Source organism: Agelaius phoeniceus, chromosome Z (assembly GCF_051311805.1).
Source record: "Agelaius phoeniceus isolate bAgePho1 chromosome Z, bAgePho1.hap1, whole genome shotgun sequence".
In the NCBI taxonomy this organism is placed as follows: Eukaryota; Metazoa; Chordata; class Aves; order Passeriformes; family Icteridae; genus Agelaius; species Agelaius phoeniceus.
The window spans coordinates 76,719,823-76,742,621 of NC_135303.1; the positions used below are offsets into that span (position 1 = coordinate 76,719,823).

General features: G+C 41.2%; 1 protein-coding gene and 1 long non-coding RNA gene across 3 annotated transcripts in view; one reads left to right on the top strand and one right to left on the bottom strand.

Annotated features, from left to right (window-relative positions):
* On the bottom strand, nucleotides 1-5,060 carry LOC143692023 (uncharacterized). Its single transcript, XR_013179883.1, has 3 exons — nucleotides 4,971-5,060; nucleotides 3,777-3,972; nucleotides 1-2,603 (listed from the first exon to the last, which is right to left on the bottom strand). It is a non-coding gene; the product is annotated as an uncharacterized LOC143692023 (long non-coding RNA).
* PLPP1 (phospholipid phosphatase 1) overlaps nucleotides 3,042-22,799 on the top strand; it is a 63,017-nt gene continuing 43,259 nt past the window's right edge. The window contains exons 1-2 of one of the 2 annotated variants that reach the window (XM_054652616.2): nucleotides 3,043-3,376; nucleotides 19,303-19,457. In XM_054652616.2, the coding sequence (XP_054508591.1) occupies nucleotides 3,319-3,376; nucleotides 19,303-19,457 (213 nt within the window). In that variant the 5' untranslated portion in view covers nucleotides 3,043-3,318. Of the gene's footprint in view, nucleotides 3,377-19,302; nucleotides 19,458-22,799 lie in introns of both variants that reach the window. The other variant, XM_054652617.2, reaches the window with a different exon arrangement.

Here is a 22,799-nt window from a genome sequence, read left to right on the forward strand (position 1 = left end):
TGATAAACTTCCTGAGAATTTAATCCTTGTACACACAAAACTTCTAAGAAGAATGGTTGAAACACTGAAGATCACAATTTGTAGAAGAAACAGAAGAAAACAAAGACATTAACGGGGCTTTAACCTGGTCTTGGTGTTTGCTGCTGCTCACTGCCCTCCAAAATAAAAAGATACTATTTTAAAAACAAGCAAACAAACCAACTAAATAACCATACTAAACAAGAGAATAGGTGAAAGGGGAAGATATTTTGAAGAGTCTAAATTCTAGAGAGTAATATTAAGACTAATTTAACATGTAAATCTCATTAAGGGATATGAGAAAACATAAATTATGAGCTTCATCTGCTGCCTTCATTTTTACTTATGTCCAAAATTGTTCTTTAGCGTTTTGTTAAGCATATGAGTTGATCTCGCTGGGTCACTATAGTGGCTAAGAGCAGTGGCAGTAGTTAGCACTTTGCTGTGAGGGACAGCTACCCAGCAAAGCTTACGCAGTAAAAATGCCATGAAGCTGAGAGACACTACAAAGCTTCCACAGTATGAGGAGAAACTGAAACTTAGAGACTCTGGTATTTGTGTTTTACAGCTAGAAACCCCAAATCTCCAACTAACGCTGAACATGATTTCTATTTGTGTTTATAATCAACCAACATCCATCCCCTCTGGAATACACTGCTCCAGATGCTTTCTAATCAAATAGCATCAGTTTACCCTTTCTGCCACCCTGGGTTTGTTGCTACTGCAGACACCCTTTTATTTGTTAAAGGTACTAAAGTATGCAGGCTTTGGTTTTTTACTCTTTCTTCAGTTTACACCAAAACATCCTTTTTTGTATGGAACAACAACATATCTGAAGATGCCAGTACTCATGCTAACGTAGGCCTCGTGTAAATGTAGGGTTTTGCTAATCCGAGCAGTACTTCAGGCTGTAAGTGCTTGGGTTGGCATGTTTCCATGGTTAATACCTGCCCGAATAAGAAGGCCTGGAAAAGTCTTCTGAGAGCCTAGAATGTGCACTGCTACCCAAACCCCCAAGCTGTGCTCAGCTGGGGTTTTCCAACACCCACCAAGCCAAGTGGTGAGAATAGGGTTGCAACAGCAAGGCTCACATCCCTTGTGCAATGGAAAATTTGGAGAGGAGCCAGTGACTGCTTTCTTTCCTGAATTCTGGTAGAAGGTTGCAGAGATGCCTCTTCCCTCAGGCAAGCTACATCTCAAGGGTGAACAGAGATGTAGAAACTGCAAGACAATAAAGTGTGATTAATTTCTGTCAGTGAATGCTGTGCTGCAACCCAATTTCCAGGTGTTTTTAAGTGTAATCGCTATCTTGCTCACATTCTTCTGGGAAGAGATCCATTTCAATTAGTACAATCTCTCGGGTCTCTAATTTACTGCATAGGGGTGTGGATCAAGGGGGCTGTTTGCAGCTTAGCCTGAACAAGGTTAGCCTGATGCTTTTGGGTTGAAGAAAGCAATTATGGCAATTGTGCGTGAAATGTTTGCATTGCTTGTCCTCTGGTTTTTCTAACCATCTTGCAATTTTGGGGATGTTATCTACTCCTGACTTAAGACCTCGTGAACAATTCCCTGCTTTGTGAGGAACAGAGCAGATTGCACACTTTTCTTTCAGCAGCAGTTCTCATAAAGATAAGCCCAGTTTTCCTCATTGCCAGGTTGTGCTCCAATTTGTTCCATTACTTCATGCATTTTAAGACAACAGGAATTTCTACACCCATGAAACCATCCCAGGGCAGTTGCACAGAAAAATATGCTCTTTAATTTACACTGCACTTAAAGAAATCAAGGGTAGTTTTAATCTCTAATACTGTCCATTTTGACAGTAGCTGGGATGATGCTTAGGCATTGAGATAAAATTGGGATCTCCTGTATCTCCTATACTATGTAGAGTTTCCTTATATATTCAATGTGGAACTACTTTATGTGCCTTTTTAGGCAGCACAGTTGAAGATACAACATATTCAGTGAGGCACTTCCACCTCAAGAACTTGTCTCTGTTGCTGATCCCTCAAACCTGTTATTCAGATGTTAGGATATTGTACAAAATGAAGCTGTTCACAGAATTAGGGAGTGCAATACATGAGAAATGGCTGAAAAGCTTATATCTGGTCTTCTGGGGGAAGCGCTACTCATCCCACCTGCACTTGCCTTCAACAAAACATAGATGTGCTCTGTAGCAGGAGCTGCACATTTGTGCCCAACAGCCCTAGCACTGGTGAATAAAATAATTAGGTTTGTTGTCAATGGTGCTAAAACAATGTGGCTATGCAGAAAACATTTTCTTTGTGTTGGTGTCTTCTTTCCAAATAAAAGGTTTTAACATGGAAAAAGTTTGCTTTGGGTTGGGTTGGGCTGAAACTCTGCTTCCAGCTGTTTCCTAATTTTTTTGCAACTTTCCAGCACTCTTCCAGCTTCTGTACTAACTCCTGGTGAGGCCACATCTGGAGTAGGCTGTCCAGCTCTATCTGCTCAGCCCAACAGAGACATGGAGCTCCTGGAACAGGTCCAGCAGAGGGCAACAAAGGTGATTAGGGCGCTGGAGCATCTCTCTCACGAGGAAGGACTGAGAGTTGAGCCTCTTCAGCCTTGAGAAGAGAGAGACAACCGAGAGGGGAACTCGTCAATGTTTATAAATATCTAAAAGGGGTGGGTGCCAAGAGGATGGAGCCAAGCCGTCCTTGGTGCTTGAGCCGGGAGGCTGGACCACATGACCTACTGTAGTTCCTTCCAACCGGAGGATTCTGTGATTCCAGAGGTGGAAACAGCTTTTTCCTTGTGTGCTACTACTACTACTACTACTACTGCTAAATAATGATAATAATAGTATTTCCCCGTGTTCCCCGCGGAGGACCGAGCCTCTCCCTCCCAGATCCCAGCCAGGGCCCGTGCGCCCTCGGGGCCGGCGCGGGCCGGGCGGGCAGGTGAGAGCCGCGCTCGGTGCCCGGGCGTTGCGCGGCTCCGCTCGGCGCGGGGCGTAGCGCGGCGCGATCGCGATTGGCGGCGCGGGCCGGGGCCGGGGCCGCGGGCGGGGCGTCACTGAGGGCGGTCCGAGGCGCCGCCGCTGCCGCCGCCCGCCCTTCCCGCCCTGCCCCGCCGCCCGTGCCCGGCCTTAAAGGGGCGCGGGGCCCGCGGCGGCGGCAGTAGCGCAGTGCGGGCAGCGGCGGCTGTTCAGGGGTGCCCAGAGCGCGGGGGGGCCGTTCCCTCGGAGCGCCTCGCCTGCAGCCCCTCCCTGCCGCCTCCGCCGCGCTCCCGCCCCTCGGGCCGAGGCTGTCACCGCGCCTGCCGCCGGGCGCCGCCAGCATGTTTGACAGGACGCGGCTGCCCTTCGTGGCGCTGGACGTGCTCTGCGTGCTGCTGGGTAGGTCGGGGGACCGCGGAGGAGCGGGGGGAGCCGCCCCCGGGGCGCCGCGCTCCCCCCCGCACGGCACCGCGCTGGTCGCATGCTCGCCTCCCCCTCCCCGCCGCTCCGGCACCTCCCGGAGCGGGGCTCCTGCCGGCCCGCAGCCCCCTCCGTGCCTGCCGCCCCTCGCTCGCTCCCTCGCCTCCCGCTCCGCGTCCGCACCGGGGGGATCTGGTCGCTGCCGTGGGCCGGGAGGGGAAGGGAAAGCCCCGGGGGGAGGGAGCTGCTGCAGCTTATCCACTGACATCTGAAGCTCCCTCTTCTCTCTGATGTCCTTACTCTTCCTTCCCTAACCACCTCTGTCGGATGAAAACCGGTTGTGGCAAAAGTGCTGGAGAGGTAGCTGTCTGGTAGATACCTGCAGCCTGGGATGTGTTTGTTATCCCGAGCGAGTCGGGAAGCTGTCCTGGAAGGGGCCGTCATCACGGAAACACGCCTCATCCATCCAGGGTGCTGCAGAGGCGCGACGGCGCTCGGCAGCAGGGCAGGGGTTCGCTGTAAGGCTTGAGCTGAATGCGGTCGCGGTGTCATCGAGCCTCCGCTGTAGCTGCAGGCTGGAAGCGGAATGAGGCATTCATTAGAGCGCGGTGTCTGCGCCCTCGTGTCCGTGTGCGGCAGGGAGGGACGGGTCGGGCAGGAGCCGTGCCTCGGTGATGGCCAGGGGTTGAACCGACACAGCCACAGCACACTGCCACAGCGCTGCAATGCTTGTCCTGGCCAGCCCGGATATTGGCTTCCCAGAATTGCTTTATTCTATTTCAGTCTCTGTTGAAACTATTTTGTGTCCTGCCAATTTGCATTAACTCTCCTTTTATGTAATGAGACAGTGTAAAGAGCAATGATGTCAGTTACCGATCAGAGAAGGGGCAGTTTCACTTCGTAAAGTGGCACCTCTCAGTACTGGGAGCCTGGGAAGTGTCTTTACACTCTGGAGATGTACTTCTTGGTCTTAGGAAGTGCTGATTTTGGATGTTTGCTTCTTAAGCAAATAATGTCAGCACTTCAGTAATACAAGCACTTTCTTGTCATGTTCAGTGGATAGTGTTCAGGCCTAGCTCATGAATTTCTGCTTGGCTGAATTTTTTGGCTGATTAGTATTTTTTGTAGCATCTGTATAAACATAGTGACATTTTCTACTTGCTGGATGCTTCAAATAGCAATGGTACCTGTAGCTAAATGCCATTAAAAAGCAAAATTATAATGAATGATACATTGCTCTGAGGTAATGTTACAGGAGAGAGAGCTTTTGCAAAATGATAGTGGATCCATGTAATCCACTGGGAGCAATCTTTTTTCAAATCAGGAATTGTATCAAACTGCTATTATGAGTCTTAAACTTTCATGCTGTCTTTATGGTGAGTGAAGCAGTTTTGTCTGTCTGGATAATTGTCATTACAAAATCTTTATAATTAGACAAAAATTTTGCACTATGCACGTGGTTTGGTCTGCATGAAGCGTATGGGTATATTGTAAGTAATCTTGAGTAATCAAGGAAAGCAAAATATATGGAAAGTAAGGCTACAGAAGTATATATAACTTGACGGTCATCTACCTGAAAGGATGAGGGTTTCCCTGTCCCAAATCATTACCTGGGAAGGTAGGTTTTTGACCTTGTCCTGCAGTGTAATAGCAGTTTGCAAACCTTTCCCTTCTCTCCCCCTCACACTGTGTAGTATTTGGATCACAGATACACTTATCTGGTACCTCAGTGTGCTGGAAGGTTGCCAGACTTTTTATTTTCCCTTGGGCTTGTTTACTTCCTGAAAAGTCTGAAAACTGCAGGCAGTGCATAATATGAAGTTCCCTGACACCTGCAACTTTAAACACATTGAGTTACAGGTTTCAGTGAAACTCTAGCTGAGATAAAAAGATTTTCCATTTGCAGAATGGGACTGGGTGTAGGACCAAGTTGTCTTCCTCTTCTGCCTGCCTCTCATATGGCTGTGGTCCTGAGAAGAACATAGGTCTTACCTGTGACTGGCCTGTTTAACTTTTTTACTGTTAAAAAAAAAAAGTTCGTGTTGATTGTGGACTTTAACTCTCAGTTTTTCCCTTGCCCTTCCCCCTGCCTGTGCACTTTGGTATGTGCTCAAATGACGGAGGTAACTGCCCAGATAAAGTGACTTGCTGGTATTGATAAATGATACCTAGTATCTCCACTGCAAAGACTACAAGGCCTGCAACAGAACTGAAGGTTTAAAAACGATGAAGACCAGTTTCAGTTGAGGACTGAACCCTCAATCTTGGTGTGGTAGCCCACGATACCACAAAAAGGGGTACCAGTAGCATCCTCAGAATCCCCAAGGTAACTCTTGTCACTTAATACAGAGCTTTTCTTTTTTCTCCTCTTTTTGCCTGTTTATACCTTCTCCAAAGCAGATGAGGAAGAAAAATCAATTTAATTGTCTCGGTAATGTTAGACTTGAAGCCTAAGTGATATCCAAGCATACCACGTGGAGCTGCAGTGATCTGACACACCCATGAACTCACTGCAGTGGAAGTGCATGATTCTTACTGTGTGTCTGACTTACTCGCTCCTGGTTTAGTCAAGCCATTTTTGTGTGGTTTCAACTTTCAAAGAAAGGGAAGGGAAAAAAGAGCTATCCTGTGATTTTTGTGTGTGTGTGTGTCTGTGATTTAGACAGATTTACTGAAAGATGTGACATGCTTAAGATGGAGCCAAAGTAAGACAATAAGAAAGACATCAAAGAAGAGGAGGTGGGAAGAGGGGGAAAAAAAAGTAGGAGGTAAAAGCATCTTTAGAATTAGCCCAGTTTAGTTCCCTGAGACTCAAGTCTAAGTTTCTTTTAATTATCCTTAAGAAAATCTCCTCCTCATCTGCCTTTTTACCCACTAAAGGAGAGAAAATTCAGGGAAAGCAGTCTTTGGTGGCCTGAGAAAACAACTCCTTCCCTCTTATCAGCACGAATAATTCTCTTCTTCTAAAAATAACACTGGTATTTCAGCATTAAATTAGCTTATGTTCCACAATCTAAAAAAAGCGAAAGCTGCAGGTTTCTGCAGTATCTGTCCTCAAATAGTGTGAGGAGGCTGTATCTGCATTCTGTGTGTGCCGATCTGCAGTGCTGGCTCTGTGTGTGTGTGGTGCATGTCCGCATGCAGCTCTGCAGTGCTGCAGGCAGCACCTGCCTTACTCCCCATGCTCCTGTAGACAGTGCTCAGCTGCTTCTGGCACTGGAAAACATGGGTAGCCTGCAGGACTGCAGGATTTCCTTCTCCCTCATACCTCTGTTACTTGTCTCTCCTAGGTTTTCTGATAGATATTTTTATATAGCGTGGCAGAAATTGGCATTCTCAACAGTAGTAAAACCATTTTTCACAGGTAGACACTGAGGCTTGGTTCTTATGGTTTATTATGCTTCCAAACTGTCATGCAAAAAATGACAGCTTATTAGAACAGCTTAATTAGTTGGCTTGCAAGTGGTGTTTTCATTAGGCACTATATATACACATATACACTCTGTGCCACTCTTACAGGTCTGTTGTTTGTTTGATTGCAAATCAGGCTCCTTTTTCATTAAGGCGGGTAAACAACACTTAAAGAACAAAGTTGGGAAACACATGACAATATTCCTGCAATCAGTGGAAGAACTGCTACATACATTCATCTTTAGATTAGACTCACAGAGACAAAGATTAAAGGAAGCTCTGCAGAGGTGACCGGAGCCATAAGGAAAACACCTTCTGTCACAGCTCTGGGATGACTTTCATCTGGTCCGTACTTGTTGAAATTCATGCCTAACTTGAGTGCAGGGTGCAATACAACGCAACTGTATTACTTTAGTCCCTAGTCTGACTATGCAATTACTGACAAGCTTACTACTTATAGTAATACTGACAAGCTTATTACTTATAATAATAAGTAATTGGGGAGTGTACTTGTCCATATGGGATTGCTGGTGTAATGCAAGAATATGTCCAACCCAAGATTAGAAAAATTGAAGCCTTCTAAAGAATTAAACCCTTGCTGCTCTATTCACTTTCTATTCACTTTTTTCATCCTCTCCGTGTCCTACCCTGTGACTGTGGGGAAGGTGAGATTATGGCAGTCTTATTTATACATTACCATAATTATTATTTTTTTTAATGAAACTACCTCTGAGTAAGGGAAGGACTTCTCTCCTTCCAAACAGAAGGACATGTGAACTGAATCCAGAAATAGTAAACATTCACATTGCTTTCAGCTTGCTGTTTAAAGACTGCTGGAGTGTTTTGTGATAATGACAACACGCTAAACGGCAGATGCACGTATACAGGACACAGTGAGTTTTCTTTTGCAGGGTGTGGCCTGTGGGGGTGGGATGGCTGGACCACTCGGCACACCCTGCACATTGTTTTGCATTCAGTGCTGCTCTCCTCTCTTGGGAGTGTTTACCCGTGCTGTCGCTGGAGGCTGCAGTCTCGGTGACAATTAAGGTATTGCTGTGCAGTCAGGGAAGGCTCCTTCTGTGTGGGTTAGCACTTCCTGATTGCCCTAGTTCAAATAAAACCTCCTCCGCTATTATTTGTGACTCACTGACATATGTGTCACCGTTTGTATTTTCCGCATCATGTGGATGCTAAATACTTTTTCTAGTACATGAATACATTGTAAAGCTGTAACAGGTACATGTGAAAGAGCAGTTTGTCTTCGGTGACACTCTCCTCCAGGTACCATGACTTAGTACTTATTAAGTTGACGCTCTCAGTTAATTGGAGACGTACTTGTTACCTGAAACTGGGAAAATCTTCCCTCTCCTAATGTGCTTTCTTCTTTGCAACAGTCACTTTTTATTTTCCCCAACATAAAGAAAGATGCTTTACCAGAGACTCACTCCCTCTTGATCAGAAGCCTGCAGAAAAACTTTTGGTAAGAGATCAATTAGTTAATGAACAGTATTCAAAGTCAGCAGTCTGGTTCATGTTCTGCCAGATTTTGCTGTAGTATATTTTGTACTAACTTCTGACACCAGAAGTTCTTACTTTTTTACAGCAATAGGTGAATCCTAGTTCACCTTCCACTGTCTTCCCAACAGGCAAATTGTGAACTCAGGACTATATTATTTTCTCTTGGCATAATAGAGCAAGATGCTTATCAGCTCTTGGGTTCCTTACCAGCTGCTTGAGTCCTGGTGATTTTTTTTCCTTAGCCTTAAACAGTCAGAAGGGCTCTTGCAGCTTTCTTACCTGAGGGCGGTGACCTTTGTGAGGAGGGGCTTCTGACATTTTATGTAGAAAATAAAATATCACATTAAAATTAAATTATAAAATAGCTAATCTCTCATAGCTGAAGAATTTCTGCCTCCTCTCTATACTGCTTGAGTGCTTGTTTATGCTGTACTGAGCTGATGCAACATGCCTCCTGGCTTTAAGGGGTTAGGCAGTATGAACTGATACTGACTGAAAGCAGCTTGGTCTGAAGGCTGCACAATCACAGCCCTGGTAGGGGGAAATGAAGAGTTGATTACTGGTTGCCTGCTACTGCATACTTTCATGTAGGAGCACTGTTGCTGATGAGGGGGTTAAGCTGTGATAATCCTCTGTGACTGTGTTGCAGCAGTGGAAGGCAGGTAGCACAAAGAGGTGACCTGGCTCTTGGAAGTACCCAATGAGAGGAGAACCTGAGTCTTGTAGTATGCCAACTGACTCGGATTTACTATCCCCCATAACTGATAATCCTATTTCCAGAATTAGTCCAGGAGAATTAAAACAAACTCACCTTGGATGAAGGAAAAAAGAAAAAAGTGCTGAACAGAATTGCATGGAAAAGTGCATAGAAACCTGTTGGCAAGATATGCCACTCACAGGAATATGGCTTTAAAATGAGATTGATTTATTGCTATATCTGCTTGGTTTGGTGGGGGTCCTTCTCTGCCTTATCCCTGTCCTGCAAAAGAAACTCATAATTCTTAGGTTTTATTCAGGTAAAACAGTTGATTGAAAACAACTGAAAAATCTACAGACACTAGAAATTCAGATAATGGATGACTAGCAAACAGCTAGTTTTATGACAAGAATTAAAATAATTTCAAGCTCTTTTGAAGAAGCACGATTTCCTTAGGATACTTCTTGAAACTGGTTTTTTTTTTTTTTTCCCCCCTAGAAATCTGTATTATTGCCACTACATCTAGAAACACTACTCATGGAATGATAGAATGTGTTGGAATGGACCTTAAAGACCATGTAGTTTCAGCCCCCTGTCATGGATAGGGACATTCTCCACTAAAACAGATAGTCACTTCAGCTGTTACAATAAATTTCTTAGTCCTTCCTCTGAGTAGATTTATAATCAATTTACCAGCCAGAATAATTCAATCCTGCAATTTTAAAACTAGAAAAAATTATCCTATTTATATTAAGGATCTGATGCCTGTCTCTTCATGTTTAACAATTGACTACTAATGACTTGACCCACTTTCTGGGAGGAATTTTCCTATTTCAAGTTAGGAGACTGATCTCAAAGGTACAGAACCAAAACTGTCTTATTGATAAACCTGCATTGTGTTTTTGGCTCTACTTTTGCCAGATTCTCTAGTGCATTAATCCTTCTCATACAGTCAGATAGAGCTGTTAAAATCAAGACTGCTTGTTTGTATGAAAGCCAAAAATTGACCCAAATAAACTTCTTTACCAAATTGTGATATAGAAAGATAATGTTGAAACTTTCTAGTGCACTTATCAAACACTTTTTCTGTTACCACATTGAGTTAGAGGAAATGACCAGTACAAGAACAGGCCGCTTTTGCTCTGTTATAGGCTGTATTAATTCATCTTTAAAAAGCTGTGGCCAAGAAGTGGTCTGACTCAGAAGTTTGGGAAGGCACTTCAGTTTTACTTGTATTGTACTTCAACTAAATTTTGGCATCTCTCATTCATGTGGTGTCTTGATATTTGGCAACAGGAAAATAAAAGATTTTTAAAAAATTAGATAAGAAAATACAGGTGTGTCAGATCAGGACAGCCATCTTGGAATGTCTATCCACCAGATGCTGCTTATGAAGCAAAAGGTAAGGGTGAGCCATATCAGGACACCATTATTTCTGTGATGCTGCTGAGGAAACAATGGATTTTCTAGACAAAGCCCAGATTTTAGTGCCTCCTCTCCTTTTTTTGCCTCTGCTAAATAGATAGGTTTCAGAGGAGCTGTGTGGGGTTTCCTTGGGTCTCATAAGGTAGCTTCAGTTTGTTACTTAGCTATGCCTGGTTTGGAAGAAGGATCACAATTTTTTGTACAGTACAGTTTACTGTACAAAAACCATGAATTATCCTCAGTTTTTGCCTAAGTGTAGAAGGAATTACGTATCCAATTTCAGCATCTCAGGTGAATTCTGCCTCTCTTAGAATACAGTGGCATTTTTACCTCAAATTAATATTAGTGCATTTTTGTCCATTTAACTTAGTTCTGTTATTACCAAGAAGTCTTATGTTACTAAGTCACCGAAACTAAGCAATAGGTGCAATATTTTCTGAAACTGGAGTACTGGGATGGTAAGGAAAATGCTTATGTCTAAATTTGTCTGCCTTGTTTGAGGCACGGAAGGGCAGTGAACTGTGCTTATTTTAAGCTGAAGGGGTGATTGGGAAGATGGTGGTGGAGAAACCTGAGAGAATAAACTCCTAATTATAACCAGGGAAAACTTCTGATATGCAGCAAGCTAATGGCCCTTAAGGGGTACAGAAGGTAGACAGTGAGATCAAGCCTGCCAAATAATCAGAAACTATGGTCTATTAAATTCCGAAAATCATCTTAGTCATTATTTTACTTAGCGTCTGCTTTCCTTGGTGTTCCATTGAGTGAGTTTTTTGCTGACTTGTGGAGACTGGGCTTCAGTTTTTTGTTGTTAGGTAAGCCTAACAACCTTGCTGCAGTACTAGTATTCAGCTAAAATACTCCAAGCCAGTGTGATGGCTAGGTCTAACACCAGTGGAGATCCTGGGAATGGAAGTCAGGTCACTATTTCTGCATGCAGACTCTTTTCATTCTTCCCATCTCGTCTTTAAATGTAAGAGTCCAATCATCAACACTAGAAAATTACATACCTTAATACATAGAAACTGAGATCACAAATCTAATGCTGATAACTTCTACTACAAATGGAAAGCAGCACCTGGTCTGTTATACGTACTGTAAAACTTCCTATGCTGTGGCATTGTTCATTGTACTCAAGTGTCAAGAGCAGTGTTGTATAAATACTTTTTCCAGATTCTGAAATAATCGACTTTCTGGGCAGTCTCCTGAGTCAGTAAGAAACAAAACTGCTCTGATAGCTCAAGAATATATGGGGTATGGCCTCTTTTTTCTTTCAAATCTGTTTAGATTGAGCTTTCTATAGAGCTTGTTCTTACAATGTGCCATTAGACACTCACATGAAAATGAAGTTCTGTTCTCTTAGACATGGTGGCATGCAGCAGTGTGTGCAGTGTAAAGTGGCGTGGTATATGACAGGGTACACAATGTCATGGAAATTCTGAGTCCCTCTGTAGCAGTGCTGACTGTTAAAGACTGATTAAATAAAATACTTTTATGCTTGTAGGACTCATTGGAAAATGAGCTTTTACGTTCCTGACAACTAATTGCCTATTATATTTCTAGAGACTGAATGGTCTTTCAGGTTAGGGTGTGTAGTTATAGCTGAAATACTCTGAAAGCCTCCTGTTGTACACTCCCACAAAGCAAAGACTAAAATGGGAAAATAGTTACAACTTCTGGTGTTTAAAAGAAAAGTAGTCTTGAATGCATTCGGAGTTGGTGTCACCTACATTAAAAACAAATCCCTCCCTGTCTTGCTGACCAGCTGACCTTGATAGTTCCATTTCTGTGGCTGTGTTGTCCTCCTGGTCTGCAAGTGCCATGATTTAGGTGGATGGTGTGCAGAAATCTACATCTTTGAGGGCATGTAGATTGTTTTTCATTCTCCATACAGTACCATCAAAGCCTTTAACTGAATTTGATGCTGAACACGTAATGCAAGCAGTGAGGAAATATTAATTTCCCCTGCCCAGGAGGGATTATATACAGGAGGGGAGAAGTCACCCTTTACTCTGGCTGTGGCCAGTTGGATTCTTCCCATAACTAACTAACCCCTTGAGCAGCACTGCAGTGCAAAGAACTGCTGAGCTCCCCTCTTCCATCCCCTCTCTGCCTCTGCACCCACAGTGTCTTTTAGCTGTTAGTCTGGGGTCTTTAATGCCTTCAGGTCTGTCAGTAATGGGACACTGGGTGAACTGCTGATGACTTCCAGGCGTGTGTCTCTCCCTGGGCCAGCTTCAGCCTTCTCTTCCCCTGACCAGAGCAGAGCCCAGGGCACAGTCTTTGCTTGCTACCTGCAGTTGGCTGATTTGTCTGGGCTATGTTTCTCTAAATAATAGAGCAGGGTAGAATATATTACTGTCTTGTTTCTGCATTTTTTAAATTTGCATTTGCCCTTCTCAAAGTGCTCACAGGAGAGACAGTTGGATGGGTTTTAAAGTAACCTGTATTTAGTGCTTGTAAAGGCAATTTTTAAAATTGAAATGTAGATATAAGGGAGAATACAATAGTCCATGCTAATGTTTTTAAATAAGAGTCTTAACATGTTCTAATTAATTGGGACTATAGATAACTGAACTAGTGCTCCCATGTAGTAGACTGCTGAATGCAGAGAAACTGGAATATGATGTAGTTCTGTCTTAGTAAATGACTGGACTGGAAATTGCACGCTTATGTTGAGGCTGTTTGAGCTCAGAGGAAGGTTTCCTTTGCTTCCTGCCTCCAGCACCCTTGCCTGGCATAACAAAAAGTGGTGAGGAACTTGCCCAATTGCTGATCTGGCTTCTCTGCTGGCCAAGTCATAGATTAGAGGACAAATAAAAATGTAAGTAGCGTAACGTTGCAAGTAGAATTGTAGGAGAGATTAGAATGTTGTTCAGGCTTTTAAATACATGTATCCTGTTTACTGAAGCCTATCACAGCTTCTGGCATTATCAGAACAATCAGTTTGCTGGTATTAGAAATACTTCACATTCCTCAGTGTAGAAAAGCAAGATAAAGTTCTTTAAAGTGGCTGGGAGGTAAGTTGTGGGCTACCCACTTAGTTGTCTCAGCTACTGCAAATAGTGCACTGATTTTTCTCTTGTACACTCTTTACCTGTAGTTATCAAAAGTCTAAATGCTTTCTGATTATTTTAATCTCTTCTTTCTCTTGGTAGTTTTTTGTATTCCCAGAACCTCCTGTTTTAAAAGGTGTTGATTCTTTCTCTTGACTGTTCATAGAAAAAGAATTTCAGCCCATCTCCTTTTCTGCAGAGAGCAGTATCTTTTACAGATGTTTCCAAACTCTCCTGTAGCATGAAGTTGACCTGAGTTTCTTTAAATCTCTTGCCTACTTCCTCACACCAGCCTGTACATTGAAAAATAAAGAGTGAAGCCAACATGGTTGTCCTGTCTGAAAACAAAAGCAAAAATACATGCGTAAGAGTAGGAGATCTTAAATTCTCTCTTGCCCTCGGTAGTAATTGACAGCTGTATAGGTTTAGCTTGAAATGACTCTGTGGGATTATTAACACTATCATCTGCCTAATAAGAATGTAAGCTGTGAAAAGTAGCTCATCTGTTTTCAGGATATAATTTGATGTGTTTTGTAGTTTCTTTGGTACAGCTAGAATTATTTTTGACACTCCCTAACTAAACTATTAACTGTGTATTTCTTTACAAAACCTGAAGCTGATTTGTCAGTATATCAAGTGCAAAATGTGTTGATCATATTCTTCAGGGTAAGTCTAGAGAAACATAAAAAGTTTTCTCAGTCTCATGTTAGTCCAGTACAAGTTCTCTTAATTAACACTTGCTTGTGAATTCATTGCAGCATGAAGAAAAAACTTTAGTTAATAATCAAGCTAGAATGTTCTCATTTGCTGTAGTATCCCTTAGGGGTAACTGCCTTTCTCCCAGTTCCTAGATGTTAATTTGCTTTGTTGAAGAGAACTTCCTGATTGAAGACCAGATAGGAGTAAAGAGTAATATTGCCTTGGAGGACTTGAAACAGCATTTCAGCATGAGTTTGACTGCACAGAACCTCAAGTGGAGATTCAGTCACTTGCACAGATAAGGAGGCCAAATGGGTTAATTAACCTGTGTTTACAAAATACAGTGCATTCCTTTGTACTGTTTAAAATTGTGGAGAAGAAAGCACCACTGATTAAGATGCAGTTTCATGAGGTGTTGCAGCTGATCTGTCCCAGTCTGTCCTATGTCCTTTGTCATAAAGGTTCATGACCAAGCCATGGACCCTTGGCTGCATGTTCTTACTCTGTCCTTTAAGCCAGCTCTTGGAGTAATTCAGTTGGGCAGATGCGTAAATGCCTTTGAAAAAACAATGTTGTGTGGGCATGGGCTTGTCTTTTTGGACATGTTGGTGTGAAAACTGATGCCAAGGCAAGAAAGGGGTAGTGGGGGAGGGACAGCACAGTGTAGGTTGTCTTGGATTGCTCTTGAGCCAAGTTTTGTGAGCACTGCATCTGGTTGAGAACTAGGTGGTACAGTATTGCTGAAGTGGTTAGAAACTTTAAGAGTTTCTTTCCTTTTAGACATAAAACAATAGTATTCTTTGCTGATCTTAATATTTTTGGCAACTGTGTTAATTTGGCTCCAAACACTTTTCTCCTGTTTAAGAAAAACTGGCAGCTTGGTGCCAAAGCTGTATGGACACCTGGAAGTCTTCAGAACCTGACTCCAAGCTTAAGCACCTAATTCTGAAATTACCAGTGTGATAAATGCCACAGATCAGAACAGTAGTGCAGTGTTACACACATTGTAAAAAGATGATGGATTGGTACTCATCACTTCCATTTGTAGGATAAAACTTATAAATTTATTTATAAAAAAGAAATTTAATTTATTTTTTGTTTAGTCTTAAAAAAACCCACTAAAAATATAGTAACTTGCTATTTTTGATTAAGCAGATTTTCTTTGGGGAAAAAAAAAATTCACTTTATCCCCTTGGGTACTGGTATTTTATTTTTAACATTCTTTTAACCTTCTAACATTTTCTATGGGTGGAGGACCATTCTCATATGGACTTCCTCCCTATTCTCCTAGCCTGGACCTCCCTTCCTTCCCTTCTTAGAGGCATTTGTCATGCTGTGTCATCCAGTCAGATGTGATCAAATAGTTCCTGAAGGCTGCATATGTTACTGTGAATTACTGTAAGTTGTCAGTGGAAACTACGCTGCAACTGGCTTGGACCTACAAATTAAGAGTTGGAAACTCCTTGTGAACTCAGCATAACTCACGTAGCTGTACGAATGTTTGTTGCCCTGTTCTTACAGTTCTAGCCCAAAACTTAAAGGCTGTTCTGTCCCTGCAATCCCTGCTGAGTAATTAAAGCATGGCTCCCATCTTTGTCTCCCTCTTTACTATGGGTTGTTTTTTTTTTCTTATTCATGCATATGAAACCTGTTTACTTTTCTTTCATAGGCAAAGGCTTCAAATCTTTGGAGTATCTTTTCCTGATCAACTTTGTTACTACACCTGTAGCTTTCAGGGTTATAAAAGCATAGGATATTTTCAGTGGAGGCAATCGTAAAGATTATCTTGTTCAATACACCTGCCATGGGCAGGAACACCTTCCACTTGACTAGGTAGTTCCAAGCCCCATCCAGCCTGGTCTGTGGGTTAGCTAGAGTCTATTTGTGTGAGCATTGCAGAAGTCTGTCCTTTCGTAAGTCACACAGCACTGGAGTGACCAGGTTGTTTTCTCTTTATAATTAAAGGTGAGAAAAAGGTCAGAGGACTGCTGTCTGTTTCTTGCAACTACCTAGCAAAACAGCGCAGCATCTGTTGGTCACTAGTTATTGACAAGATAAACTGCGCAATTTTTACCAGAGAGTAGATGTAATCCAATTCTAATATGTTCCAGTCTGAATGATGGGTGACTTCAAGTAATGGTATTTTTACAGCTGACAGTCATGCTTTATAGGTTATGAGTAACAACTAAGCCATTATGATCCCTTAAGGTACAAAGCTGCCTGGTACAGAAGAGCACCTTGAGGTTACTGCTGGTTCTGGCTAGGTGTAAAGGAAAAGGAGGTGTACTGAGCAGAGGATAAGACATGAGAGCTGCTCCACAATCTACAGGATTGCCTTTTAGCCTGGTGATCTTGCATGAAATCTTGGTCACTCTTCGCTCCAGTTTGTAGGAGCTAATGTGACTGAGCATAAGTACATTCCTCAGAAGTTCAGCCTGCTTAAAGGTCATGGAAATGCTTGGCACCTCTGATGGCAATACTGGCCTGGTATGTACATTAGTGGTAGGTTTTTTTCTGCTTACAATGAAAAAGTTCAGGACTTTTGCTTACATGTACTATGTCTCATCTTCTCTCCCTCTAAAATGGGCAACATTAAAAATGCTGCCACTATTTGGGGTAGGTTAATGATCAACTGAATATCACTTTACAAAATCTTCTAGTCCACTGTGGGAAAGCAGTGCAGCATTTAGATTACAGTAAGAATTTAACAGTAATGAGAAAAAATGGGAATGGGCAGTTAGTATAAGATGTGTAACTAACTTCAGGGTTTTTTGTGTTCTTTTAATGTAGGCGATACAGATGAGTTTTGCAGTCACTTTGTAACTGTTCTCATCTGACCCCTTTATCTTCTGCTTTTCATTTCCCCCCTTCCCAGGTCAAAAGTTCATTATATGTTCTTGATATTAGATTGTAGCAGCTTTTTGTGGAAGACAGGTATTTATGTCTGTGAAGTAGTCCACTTATGCAAAACACAAGCTGCTGCTTAAGTTAATCATGAACATGTGATATTTCCATATGTGAAAATCGGGTGACCTGTTTGAGAAGATATGATTGTATCAAATAGGTAATGGGATTACCACTCCATCATCCTGCTGGGTATGCAACAGCAGAGGTAAAGACAGGAAGCATGGACTCTGCGTTATGTTAGTGGAATCTTGCCATGGCCTTGAGAGTAGCTGAAACTTGGCTCCATGCATGCAGTCATGCAGCAATCCTTTGGACAGAGTGAACTTTCTGAGTTCTTCTTCAGTGTAGCCCCCTTCATGTTTGAAGAGCTGCAATTCTGTTTCATCTGCTTCTGTCTGCCGCTTCTGCAAGCTTTAGCTCTTCTCTCCATCATTAAAGCAGAAGGAAGGAGAGAGGCCTTTGAGATGTGGTTGATTCAATGGTATACCATGCTGCATAATGAAAAATTTCGTGCTTGAAGTTGAATAAGCTTAATGCCTTTTGAATTTTGGTTCAGTTTTTCTATATGGGATGGTAAGCATCAGTAATGTGGACATTTTTCATGTTTCAGATAATTTGTGAAAAAAACTTCCCTCTGCTCCATAAGAGGATTTAAAATACTCCCAAACTGCTTCCTTCTGAGGAAGAGGATTTGAAAGCTGGGGTGCTACCTACCATGTACAGTTTCAATATGCCCTTCACAAGCCTTTACGCTGCAACTCAGCAGCCCAAAGAAGGGACCGGGATTTATCACTCCATTCCTGCTGTTTCACTCATATGTTTTTTATTCTAATGAAGTATATAGCAATAAGTGTACTTAAAACACCTTTAAGCTACTTAGCTGGTAGTCAAAAGGTATCACCAGAAATCATAGGAATCACTCATCATGTTAACTTCTTTGAGAAGTTTTTTTGTTCTCAGTACAGCAGGTTGTTTATATACTGTGAAGTCTTTTCTGCTTCAGTAATGGCACTCGCCCTCTAATTTACATATAGAGTGTCTGTTTGCAGAATTGCATATTTCATGGATATTGGGGAAAATACAGTTATCTTCCCTTTTTTACCATGGTTTAAAACAAAATTTACTTTTTGTTTTGTTTGGGGATTTAGCATTATGTAATTTATCCACTTTATTGCTTACTCAGTGGATCAAAGCAAAGAGAGAAAGTGGTCATGGTGTTATTTGTTTAAAAGCTGGACTTCATGATCTAGGAGGTCCTTTCCAACCTTAGATTTTATGAGGAAGTAAAGTGAAAAGAAAAAGTTGGATTTCCTGAGGTTATTGCTCCTGCAAATGTGTATTACATGGCAGGTGGTTCTTTTCAGAAATAAGTTAGACCTGAATATCAGAAGATTTAGTGGCTTCTTTTGCATGACTGTCAGTATAATACAAGTTGACTTGTAAGAGAGGGAATTGGTAATATATCACAGTGTGTAAATTCGGAGAGCTATAATTTGTACCCAGTTTTCACCTGCAGTGTTAATAACTTGTATATTTTCATGCAGAATTTTTCCAAAGTGTACAAAAGCTGTGTAAGTGCAGTCTCAAGGTATAATCTTATTACCTGGAGGTGCAATCCATTCAGAGTCTCCATTAGTGTCCCTGCAGTTCTTTTATTCCCATTACCTGCATGAAAACTACTTGCCTGAACTTTTTAACTCCCTAACCATGACAAAAAACCTGTGTCTATTCTTTGTCTTATCTGTAAACACTGACCACATTATAGTGTATAGAACAAGGCTGCAAAATTAGATACAAGCTGAGGTCGTTGGGTAGTGGAAGAGGGACAAAAGGCTGCCTGCCCTTAATACCTGTTTAGTCATGTGGGGGGCAAAGGCTTTTTCTTGAGTGTAATCTTGGTTCGGTTTGGTTTTGTGGCAACTCACCTTATTAGATGGAAGATCTTGAACTTTGTAATTTTTTTTAACATCTGTACCTGATGGGTAAACCTCAGAGTCTTTCTGAAGTAGTGTTCTGAAAGAGAAGCATCTATAAGTAAATTTGGTAAGTGTGTACATTGCATGATACTTAGGAAATTTGAGTTATGCATGTTGGGTAGCTTCCTCCATGCATGATTAGAAATGATTTTTTTTTTTTTTGATTTAACCACATGTATTTCTTGTTTTTGTGTTTTGTTTTCCTTCCCCCAACAGCTGGCTTACCCCTTGGTGTTCTAAACTTGGCCAAAATAAAACCGTATCAGAGAGGCTTTTTCTGTAATGATGACAGCATCAAGTATCCGTTCCATGACAGTACCATCACATCCACTGTCCTCTACACAGTGGGGTTCACCCTGCCCATTTTCTCTGTAAGTAGCTAATATATAGGGAGCTTTGGTGATGGGAGTAAAATGTATGCCTTCCAAGAGCTAAGCACTGTAAATGAGTTGAAGACAAGTCTATATAGGAACAATCCCATAGATATATATATATATATACACATTCATATGCATGTTAAAGGTACTGTTGATACTGTTTGCACAGAAAATCTGGAACTAATCTCTAACTACTAGTGTTGCTAATTTCATTTGCTTTAGGAACAGAAAAAAAAGTGTATTTCAACTAGGCTTTTATCACTAGAGAGGAAGAATGTCTTCCAAAATGTTATGGAATGATTACATCTCTTGTTCAGAATGGGTTAGTCTGCTATCTAAAACACTTGTGATGTTAAAACTTGGCACTGTAATGCAGTGCACACACCTATAACTGGTGACTGTTGCTACCATGTACTTTCTACAAAAATAAGCCTAATTTTGACTCAGAAGCTTTTTCTAAGCTTGAAAGTAATGTGATTACTCATTAAAGAAGAGTGGGATAAAATGGGATACAGAGAATGAAAATCTAATTGCTTGTAGAAAAGAGGCTCAGTGTTTTAAAGACCACATGATTTTGACAAAGAACAATTTAATTCTTCAGTAGGTTTTTCTAACAATATTTTAAGCCTGCTTGTATCCCAGTTTTTAGTAAGGTTCAAGCTGATTTAGAGAATCAAAATTTAGTGGTGCAGAATAGTCTTGAACCTGTCCTTGCAGTACTTGATCAAGCCATGTGAAAGATGATGATAATATTTTATTATCTGATTAATGCATAAGATGTATTAATCAGTAAGAAGTATATGAAGTGGTTTAAGGATGGAAGACAGTAATTTAAAACAAGTGAGCTTGCAGAACTTCTACATGCATTAGTCTGATTTTCCCATTAGTGCTTATTCATTAAAGCTTCCATTAGACCTCTGCAATAAGTAGGAGGTTGACACAACAAGTAATCACTAGTATAGTTTCGCCTTTAAGGCAAGTTTGTCACTTTGACAAGTACATATATGTTCAGCACAACTTTGGGAAAATTTATTTTCCAATAGGTTTCCTGTGTACTTTGGTTGATATGGGTACAGGTGAACTAACAATTGCAGCTCTGTGCGCTTTTGGACTTCCAAAGAAATGTTCTAGCTGCAGTTCAATAATCTGATGAATTGCTTGATTTTTTGTTATTATTGTTCATTTTTAAATTTGAATAGGATATAAAGTCAATGTAATATAAAGTCAATGGAGAGTTTGTTTTTTCGTGGCTCTAAAGCCATGGAGAAACATCTGACTTAGAGATAATTCACATGAAAGTCTACACATTTAAAGAGTGGTATGGTCTATTATAATTTTAGATAACCTTTGTAGTGAAAGTTATAGCTTAAAATTAGATATCAGTAATTGCAGTCTATTCTGCTATGATACTTTTATAGGAGTTACACAGTGGATTTTCATTGCTTGTCTTTGTGCAGGAAGCTGGATTTTATAATTGGAACAACCACTTCTAGTCTCCATGCAGAGAGGTTTTAAAAAAATGTTCTAGAGCACTTACAGTTGTTACAATACAGTCTAACGAAGTCATTTGCTTTTCAGTCTAAAGTTTTCCAAACCTTAAAACAACTACTTAGTGTAGTTAACATGCTAACCTGGCTCTCTTAATCTCCGTTTCAGATGTAGAGGGCTCTTTAGTCTCATGCAAGAGGTGAAGAATTTTCCATAGCTACTGAAAACTAAGGGTTAGAGTAAGCTGTAGATCTAGGGAGTATGAGACACGGAATATTACAGCTCTCTGAATTCAAAGTGGGTTCCAGTTGAATGGTTTCTCTCTTCAAGAGTGCCTTTAGTCAAGATGGACAGGGAAAGTTGATCAGTCTGGGAATCTGAATTCACAATGTTTTTTGTTTTGGTCTGACTCACTGGAGGCTTGAGACTTTTTCCAAGGTGCTTTAAGCTTTTGGAAGTGGTGTGTTCCAGATTCAATACCCTCAAGAGGAACACAGCTCACTCATGAAAGACTTTTGGGCAATAACTCTGATTATCCTACATCTAGTGAAAATTGATGTCCTGACAGGAGACTTTACTGAAAGGGACAGAATCCACAATGAAGGAATTGATGACAAAAATTTCTTCTAGAGTTGATAAATTACACTTTTGTATAGACTTTTCTTGTCTCATCAGACTACATCAAACATGTTACTCATTCCTAAGTGGTAAGACTCTTGTTGCACGATGGGCCTGCTTGTCTTCAGAATGTAATAAGAAATGGCCTGAACATATTGCTCTATAGTAATAATTATAGTACTAAAAGGTTTTGTTGGGGTAGGCCTGTAATATAAAAGGCCTGAAATATAAAATAACTTCAAAGAGAAAAAAACCCAACCCCAAAAAACCCAAAACATACATAGGTATTACATAAGTATTTTATTAAGTCTCTTGTACATAAAAGAAACTAGGTTGCATGAATATGAATTTGTTTTTGACATTTTATGAAGATTTACAAGATGTGCTAGAAACTCAGGAATCTTAGAAAATAAAAAAAATACTGTTAGGAATCATAATTCTATTTGAAGCCTGAATCTTGCCATTACCACCTTTTATCAGGAAATAAAATGTGTGAGAAATTCATGTTTATTCTTTTCCAAGTGCCACTTCTTAATATAATCCTTCTCAATTTTCCAAATTGTTCTTTGTCTGAATGGGAACCACAATTTTTGTATTAAAATCTCTTGAGATTTAGGTTCAAACAAGTCTTGGTAGTGGTCTAGAAGACTGAATCTCTCTAAATGGCTTAGGCCAGTGTCTAGAGCAGCACACATTCATTATATATGACATTTAAGGAACCCCAGAAGGTCTTTCTGATCCTTCTATCTTGCCAAGACTTTTAGATATGTTTAGATAGTAATTCTGTGAAATTTAAAAGCCATGACTAGGCATTGTCCATGGCTTGCAGCGCTAGGACGATTTGGAAATGTACTTGGTCTGACATTTTTGGTCTTCAGTTGTCTGCATGAGACCAAATTTTTCAAGTGTAAATGAGAAATTAATGTCAATACCTTTTCTCTTTCAGTGAGGTTCCAACTGTGTCTATTTGTAGGTGTCCTGTTCAGTTTCGCTTTTGTCTTCACATTGAGACTGATTTTTTTTTTTTTCCCCCTCCAGTCATCTTGTTTCTTTAGTGACATTCATGCAGCTTGCCTGGGGTAGGTGACATGGGGGGAGGGAGAAGCACAGAGCAAGGAAAACCTCTCTGAAAAAAACATTCTTCTCATCAGAGCAACAGAACAACAGAGCAGCCTGAGAGTTTTTGAGTTTTGTCTGCTCCCTGTTCTAGGATTTCCGTGGTTCCCTGCC